The sequence below is a fragment of the Amblyomma mixtum genome, chromosome 8 (assembly GCF_055824585.1).
Source record: "Amblyomma mixtum isolate Tamu chromosome 8, ASM5582458v1, whole genome shotgun sequence".
Lineage (NCBI taxonomy): Eukaryota > Metazoa > Arthropoda > Arachnida > Ixodida > Ixodidae > Amblyomma > Amblyomma mixtum.
In genome coordinates this window covers 61,048,144-61,057,251 of record NC_143019.1, presented here as the reverse complement: position 1 = coordinate 61,057,251, position 9,108 = coordinate 61,048,144, and the positions used below count along the sequence as shown (strand labels likewise).

The following is a 9,108-nucleotide window of genomic DNA, read 5'->3' as shown; positions in this document are numbered from 1 at the left end:
TACAGGGTGTACGCGCTCTAAAACGCTGTCATATATTCCGGTGAAAGGGAGGAGAATTACTATCGCAAACTGCAACGAGCTCTAACAATTCGATGTAAAAATTTAACAGAGAAAAAAAAAAGGGACATCCGTAGCGCTATCGCACTCCAAAGCTGTGTGTTTCATGTCCGCTGCTCAAAAAACGCACAAATGCAGCAGCCTGTTTGTGACTCCGTAGGCCCGATAAATTGTCCGCAGAAGATCCTACGTCAAAGTGCGAATCCTGCCGTCGCCGGTACTCGCTGATGGAAGAAAAAACAAACAAACAGGAGGTTCTTCCAAGCGCAGAGGTTGCTACTAAACAGAGAAAAATAGAGATCGCCAAGAAGACTAAGAAAAAAGCGCGCTTCGGCGGATATGTTGATTGTTATGGTACAATCTTACAATATGCGAAAAAACTGCGTTCATAAACAATTTCCAGTTGAAATAATGCGCTTTTCCAGAGCTTCTGGGTATATTTGCCTTTGCAGGAAGCGTTAATATTATGGCTTTGTTTGAGCCTTACGCCATAAGCAATCTACAAATACCCGATAACACTGTGAAATAATTTAGTCTCTGCATCAAAGCCTGAAGGGGCGATATATTAGCTAAGAGCAGTAAAAGAAGTAGAAAGTCACCACTTGGACGCTTTCAAACAGTCTCTTCAATGTCACACGTTCAAATACCAGTCACAAAGACACAAGAGGGTATGTACAGTGAAGAAAAAAAATCATCCACTCGCACAGAACAAGACACAGCGTGACATGACTACAGTAAGAACGAAGCTCAAGTATTTCTGAGCGTTAAAATCCACAGTGGGTTATGCAGAGTGTTGCATGTGCTGATTGTCAAGGGAGAATGATTAGCATGCGCGATGATGACTGCAGGAATGAGCGTGCATGGCTATTAAATCTAAGACTGTTCTCACATAAACCCACCACCTGCCCTGCTGTTTGCCCTGCTGTTTTCAATGCAAGCTTAGCGAACTAGCTCAGCTGCCCACATCGATTGAGGCGTCGTATTGTCTGTCAGTCGCGTCACCCCCCGAGAGGGCCCCACAAAGACCTCGGGATTACTTAAAGAATTTCAGTGTGTGCTGCATGGCCTCGTCTAGGTCCTGCCGCTTCTTGATATACGAGAGCGTCTTCCACAGCGTGACGCGCATGCTCAGCTTGGTTCTTCCCGTAAACAGGGCACACATGTACTCGCCGCGCAGCAGCTCGAGGAGCCTGTCCTCATCGGCCGACAGTGCGGACGAGATGTCGATGTGGCTGAGCGAGGCTGCCCTGGCCAGGTCGCCCGTCACGTAAGCGTCGTCGATGGCGTGGAAAGGGACGCGGAACGAGGCCGCGTACAGGTCCCACATGACGGACGCAGGAATGACCACGAACCAGCCGTGGCAGTGGGTGGGGAAGTACTTCTGGGGATAGTCGCTGCGGCTCAGGTAGTGGCGGCTGTGCGGGTTCCGTATAACGGCGTTGCCTCGGAATGTGGAGCAGTGCAAGCGTCTTTCGTCCGAGTTGATGTGCTTGCGTAGGTAGCTGCCCAGCACCTCCGGGTGGATGAAGACGTCGTCGTCGATCTTGACGAGGCTGCGCACGGAGGGGCAGTTGATCATTACCCACCGCATGCCGTACAGGAACTTGAGTGACAAGTTGCGGTAGTGGTCGATAAATGGCAGCTGCACGATGTCGCCGAACGTGGCCGCTTCGTCAGTCACATTCGCGTCCGGACGCAGGCCAATCAAGAACAGCATGGTCCAGTTAAACAAGGACGCAATCCGCGAGTGGCCCACGGTGGAACGGAACAGCCTGCGTTCATGAGCGTGCGTCGGGTCCGTATGCACAAAGATGAGGTGCTCGGCCTGGCCCGTGCTGCACAGTTGGCGCACCCGATGACCGTCGGTGCCCGGCTCGAGGGTGCTCGGAGAATCCAGCGGGAACGGTATCTTGCGCGAAAGCCACTGGAGGTCGTCGCGCAAGACCGCCGGCCCCGCATGGGGAACTGCCTTGGGGCTCTGGAGAAGCGCTGCCGTTGGGCGAGGCGGATCTGGCGGGCCGTGCTCGTGGCTACCAGGCTTGGCTTGGTGTTCTGCTATGGCTACGAGAGGCCGATGGTAGATCCCGGTGAAGCGTCCCACGTCCGCACCCGGCGCGGGCGCCCACTGCGGGCTGCGCAGGATGCACCCGCCGGCCGTAAGCAGGATGAGAGACGCGAAGACCAAGGGAAAGTGGCGAAGGCACTTTCGATGTTTGCGGCTGAATGGCCTCGCGCACTGATGGTAGGTTTCCTTGCAGGCGCTCTGGGAATGAGGGCAGATAAGGTAAGAGGCATATTTGTTATTTATTTTACCATTTTCACCGTCATCGGTGGCATACTAAAAGTTAAAGAATGTTGGACAACGGAGAAAGCTGAATAAGTTGGAACGGATTCATGGTATACAACACCGTGGTGGATACCATATCGAAGAAAAGAAAAGACGGCGCCATCCCGTCTCTTTGTGTGAACGTGCTAAATGTGATAGGCCGAGTCTTTTACTTCCGAAATACAACTGTGGCACAAGGGTGGAGTCGGCCACCCGGAACGACCATTAAATGTCCAAATAACAGAGAAAGGTCCAGAATCAGCTATATCTGTGCCGACAGTGCTTCTTGGAAATAGCAGCTTAGGACACTGGGCAAAAACAGAAACAGGAGCAATTAAGCACACAGGACAAGGATTAATATAACTGTAATGTCCGCAATCGTCGGCCGTTACCTCGGCGGTCAGTTCTGAAAAAGGTGCCTGCCTAGGATGGCCCGCGGAGAAATGCGCAGGTTATGTCACCGTGAAGGCTAGCCCGGAAGGGCAGGCGTACACACCCAAATAAGGTGCAGATGGTGAGGGTTGAACACGCTCCCCTTCCTTCAAAAAAAGGCTTCATTTATGACAAGTTGCTGCAGAAGCGATTTTCCAGTTCGCAAGTCTGACTACACCTGAGATGCGCGTAGAAACTGCACGGCGCCACAACATAGCATCGGCGTGCGCATGAATGGAAGAGCCACAGGGCAAACAGTAACACCTCCAAACATGCAAGATGTCGCGCTTATTACGTTGCTTCCTTTTTCGGCAATAAGCAAGCTAATTAAGCACCCATTACCTTGTCCACACATCGGAAAGTTAAGAAAGCGCTACCCCCTTAAAGGCTCAGGCTAGAATGTTCGAATGAGCAGGCATTTAAGTTACCCTCCTCTAGAATCTAGCTTCAACCACAGTGCTCGGGCTATCAGAAATATTCTTGAGTAAGGCTACAGTTGTTTTAACTGTTTGAGAGTCTTGAGTTCGGCCACGACTGCGAATACTTGGACTCGCTCTGTGGATCACGAAATACGTCATAAAGTAGCATATAGGTAATGTAGCTTTTCTGTAACAGCCCAAAAGTCTGGTCCCCTGGAGCAAATCAACGAAAAGCGTTTTTCTGCCGGGTAGAGAAAACTACAACCATCGTAGCGAACCTTGTTTCTTACAACATCACCGGTGAATTCAGCGCAAAACAATGCGAGTGCTGCAGGGAGAAGACGAACGTGAGCGCTAAGCTCCCAGCAATTTTAAATAAGCGCGGTTCACAAATACTACACAGGGTGTTTCAGCAAGAATGTAAGAGGGTGCCATGATCGTGAAGAATGTAAGAATATATTTTTGAAGCATGAAGCTGCCATTTGCGGCATAGTAATAATCAACTGCAGCGGATGTCAGGAAATTCTGTGTTTAACTTCATAATGATTACAATTAGGCACCTGGTTGTAATTAAATGTTTTCAACTGGACATTAGTAACAGAGCTTAAGGAGTTTAACTTGATTATGATTGGCGCTATGATGTGATGCCGGCGGGTCAAACGAAAGCCGTACGGTTATGCACCGCGGAGCAGCAAGCACTCGGCGTCATTCGGCGGCGCACGTTCTCTGGTCAATGTGGCTACGCGCATTCCACAACTTGTTGGGACGCCTTTTTAGATAGTGCTACAGCGAGTGCATACCCCAGACATGTTTTGCCCACTCCGAGCGGCAACGTCACACATCTGCCCTTGTAAAGCGCGGGCGTCTAAGGAGGCCCTCGGCGACTGAGATAAGAAGGTGTTAAGCGTAGCGACCACTTAGAGATCTCGCGCTTGAACACCGAATCCTTCGCCGATATGTGATACGGACAAGTTTCTTCTTGGGCGCTCTTGAAGCACATTGTAACAGTGCTTCTTTTGCCCAGCTCTGAATCGGCTGAATTGAAAGGCAAAAACGGTTTGTTGACGAACAGTTCTTAGCAGTCGCAAGCATTATCGAGATTGAAAGAAACAGTACGTCAAGATATTTCACACGGTTATGAAACTAACGAATCAGGTGTATTGCTTCCTGAAACCAAATTTTTAAACCGTCCTTACTCGCATGTCCTGACTCTGTTTCTTTTACATCTCCTTTGCTTGTAGTGGCGGTGATCACAGAACGTACCCACTGGGCTTTACACACGCAACTGGACACCCAGAGCATAGAGAAGCGATCGCAAGCTTGTACCAGTACCGCGAACATACGTGCGCTGCTAGTGTACGCCACACTGCCCGCCGTGTCCTTGATGTCAAGCGAAAACAGCGGCCCTTACCATCTCTCCAGTAGCGCAGCGCCGTCGTCAGGCATAGCGTGGATGGGCAGTCAGCTCATCTCCAAGCAGTAGCTGTATCTTCTACGTTCTAACATCATGATTCGGACGGCTCTGAACACGGAGAAGCCATGATGATCTTCTTCTTTCTCTACGTCTTGCTAAAAAAAACAAGAGAGGCATTTGGGAAGCCGAGCACCGTTGGAAATTTTAAAGTGTACTTTCTTCTCGAAACCATCATCTACTGCCCTTAAATATAATTGCATTTCAAATACGTCACGTGCATTTCATGTCGTGATAACAGTGCATGACCTACACCGTTGTTTTCGCACGCGCGCGACTGTTCTTTAGAGGAAGAGAAAACGAAGGCAGTGATGCCGAGGGAGAAGAAGAAGAAGAAGAAGCAGTCACCATCAGAATGAGACCGGCATTTAGACTGGCGGCCACACATTAGAAGCATTGCGCTTAAGGGTGAGCGTGCCCTTGGCCGCTTGGTGAGGATCAGCAACAAAAAATTCGGTATGCGACGAGACACTCTACTACTACTTTATAAGACCTATGTACGGCCGATAATTGAATTCGGCTCCGTTCTCTTTTCTGGGTGCCCCCAGTACAAGCGTGAGCCCTTGTTTGTTATGGTGCGACGCTCTCTGCGCCTTTGCTTAGGTCTGCCTAAATCAGTAGCTAATGCTGTGTTGTACTTGGAGGCGCGGATACCTGATCTCAATTCCCAGTTTGAGCTTATCACTGTGCGGACATATTTAAGGCCTTTGGAGCCTGTTCCTGGATTGGCTAACCCTATATTTACAACGAACCCAACTCTCTTCTTTGGTACACCTTGGCCTCGGTATAAGCTCCCTCAGGTGGTGTTCATTAATTCCCTGCTGTCAAATATTTCTGTATCAATGAGATATTTACTACTAGTCAGCCACAGGCGAGCTGATACGGCAGTCTTCTTTGACAACACCCTCCCAAGAAATGCTAAGAACCTGCCCGCCAATATGTTAAATGGGCTGATAGAGGAGTACCTAGACAATTTTCCTAACCATATTGCCGTTTATACAGATGCCTCCCAGCAAAATGAAAAGGCAGCTATTGGCATTTACTCAAGGGCTCTTGATTAGAGCTACTCATTTCGGGCCCCTGACTATACCCCTATTTTTGTAGCTGACTTTCTGGTAATTGAGTTGGCCTTAATAAGGATTCCCTGTAGTATCACTCGGGTTCTTATACTCTCAGACAACCTTTCTGTTTTGACAGCGCTCGAAAACTCGAGGGAAACTCCTATGAGCCGTTCCCTTCAATTTTTTATTCCTACCCATGTTACAGAAGTACGCTTTCACTGGGTCCCTGGGCACTGTGGCATTGTTTCTAATGAGAGGGCTGATTTTTTAGCAAAGTCTGCCCTTGATGGACCTATTGTCCCTTTCGTCCCAAATACTGTTTACTTGACTAGCACGCTTTCAGTGATTCCAGCGCCTCCACACCTTGAGCCATGAGCCTCTCCTTGCTGCAGCGGATTTTCAACACCTGGCATTTCCTTGGAGTGTCCGGATGTGCAGTTCGAGGCAATGTGAGGTGTCCATGACCCTTTTGCGCTGCAGGATACCGCGGCTAAATCTTTATTTATGCCGATTGTGGTTTTCGACATCCAACCTTTGTGAGTCTTGTGGCGAAATTGAGTCTATAGAACATTTTTTTCCTCTCCTGCCGGCGGCTAGCTGCTCTCCGTAGAATTTGCTTGGAGATCCCCCTCGCTCGGCTTGGGCTTCCTCTATATATTCGGATTCTCCTATCCTTCGGGGTAAGCGCCAAGGGACTTATAACCTAGAAAACTTACTACGCTGCTATTTTATGATGTAGGGAACGGAGGCGATCGTAGGAGCGTCTTCAGGAATCCATCTTTCTCGATATTTGGATGCACAGTGCGCAATTGGTCTGCTTATAAAGCTGAACCTGACGCAATAGGTGCCCATTAAATGCATGCATGTATGGCCATTCACGGTTCGTCTCGCATCTCACCGTTTTTCTCCGCAGAGTTCTTTCTTCTGACCATGCTTGTTATACATTCAAAACTCCTGTGCGCACAACGGATTCGCCTGTCACTGAAATGCTCTGTGGCTTTCAAGTTTTTGTGGATGGTAGAAGCATTCCTCTATAGCACTTGGAGTTTACTACAAACCAGAGTATTGAACAGCCACCACAATCATCCGTTTTATTAAAAGCTTCACCTTAAATGGTTAATAATTTCAAGTGCATAATGTTAAAAATGTTCAAAGTAGTCACATGCGTTTCTGTTCCGTCAATGCGATAAAACACTAGGAAATAATAATAAGAACGCACTTTCACTACACTTGCGTCAGAAAGGCGAGCCATCAAACCCGTGCAAAGACGAGCAAGAGATCACTTAGTGACGACTCGAGCCAATAATATGCTGGTTTCTGTTGCGGAAGGCTTGCTCAGGCACGAACTTAACAACGGAAAAAACCGACAACCTGATATCTCGAACAAGCCGAAAAAGACAGTTGTCATTCCTTACATTAACACCCTATCTCACAATCTAAAGGAGATAGCAGAAAGCTCTGAAGTACGAGTAGCCTTCTCCGCTCCGTGTAAACTGTCAATGCTTAGTCGCGTCAGTAATCCCGGTACTGAGCCAACTCTTGCTTGCAAGACAAGACATAAAAATAAGTTCGTTGACTGCACTGAGGGACTTGAGATTCCTCTTTCATGCGGGAAAGTGTATGTAGGCCAAACGGGACGATGCTTGAACGATCGATTAAGAGAGCACAATAAGGATGTCGAAAATTCCAACGACCGTAACCTGCCTCTTCACTGCCTCGAATGCACTAAGAAACGCAAAATAGAATGCAAACCGCTTTTCGATAAATGCAATACTTATAAGAGAAACAAAGACCGCATCACAAGGGAGATTATAGAAGCTAAAAGAATTTTGGAGCTTGGGGACAGTTGCGTTAGCACTCCTTCCCTCGCGTTATCTGACAAAGAGCTGGCGTTCTTGGCAAGGCGAAAGACTAGATGATTTGCTTCATCTTCGGCACGCGCATCACATCTGTTTTTGTTTTTCTGTCGCGCATCAATCCATGTATATATATATTTCTACACTTCTGAAAATAAATATCAGTTGTCAGTCAGCGCTGTGTTTATGTCTTGTGTCTTCTCTTCTTCGTCTGCATCCTTCTCGCTGTTTTTCTAATGAGCAACCGACTAGCCCGCACTTCAACGCTTGTGAGCCAATACACATTGCCTCCTACTGGAAAACAGTGAGTCACCTTGGGTCGCGTATGAGGAAGCTCAACATTCTTAAAGACCCTCCGGTAACGCATTCCTATAATCTACCCTTAACCTCCTCCTTAAAGGGCAACTTCCTTCCGGGCGGTTACCGTGGCAACCACCTTCCACTTGCGTTTTACGCGCTCGCCTTACCTTCCTTATCCTAAGGCGACCACCATCCGGTTGGCGATTACATCGCTCTCACGGTACCATCCTGCTTCCACGATAAGCATCGCCTGGATGGTCCACTCACACTAATCCTCCTCCTCCAACTGTAACTACCCTCGGAGTGGTTTCAAAGGCAACGCCCCACCAATCACGCTGACTACTTCTACTTCTATTGCTATCATTAGGGCGCTAAACCCAGGAACAGGTGCTTTAAAGCTGTCACTGTAAAATGAAGTAGCGCGAAATTTATAGCGCTTTATAAGTTTTTTTTTTTATTTAGCTCTTGGAACTCCGGTGCTATCCACAGACACGATCACTTCTCAAAATTCCGAACGAGTGGACCCGCCTTATCTGGTCTTCTTTTGGTTTTTATACCGACCAGTTCTTTCAAGTGTCCTTGCGATTTATGCACGTTTGCCGGCCAATTCCTTTCGAGAGCAATTTACATGTTGAGATCCTGTGGGAACGGGCTGGGCCCGAACTCAGTAGACTGGTAATGTAGCGGGCCTGGGCTGTGCTGGCCTCAGAATGCGGACCGTGGAGTGCTCTACTAGCTTTGCAGCCAGCTCCTAATAGCACTCTATAACTTCTCCCGTAGAAGTATGCGCAGCTCAGTTGTAACTAGCTCGTCCAGTCGCAACCTGAAGTGGCGACCAAATTTGCAAAGTGCCTCTCTTCACTTATTAGAAGGAAACAGCACCTACTGCAAACGAATTACAATATTTGCTGCTGTGTCCTTTACGAACTTATTTCCCAAGTGGATAAATCATCACCTCCAAAATGTATACAAAAATAATCAGAATGCACCTGTTCATAAACTGAACATAGCACCCACTTTGCCCAAATAGCGACACGTATCTACATGATTCAACATTTTGTTTTCCATCGCATACCTTCATATTTTAAGCGGTTTCTGGTACGCAACTGTTTTTATTCTTCGCTAATGTGATTGCTATTTTGCTACTATGTTTGCGCAGAGAAGCTCTCACCTTCTGGAAGACCAT

General features: G+C 48.0%; 1 protein-coding gene across 1 annotated transcript; it reads right to left on the bottom strand.

The window, feature by feature from the left end:
• Window positions 1-227: 227 nt before the first annotated feature.
• On the bottom strand, window positions 228-9,108 carry LOC149332716 (acetylgalactosaminyl-O-glycosyl-glycoprotein beta-1,3-N-acetylglucosaminyltransferase-like). Its single transcript, XM_089557539.1, has 2 exons — window positions 9,094-9,108; window positions 228-2,395 (listed from the first exon to the last, which is right to left on the bottom strand). The coding sequence occupies exons 1-2, from the start codon at window positions 9,106-9,108 to the stop codon at window positions 1,091-1,093; spliced, it is 1,320 nt and encodes a 439-aa protein (XP_089413665.1). The 3' UTR covers window positions 228-1,090.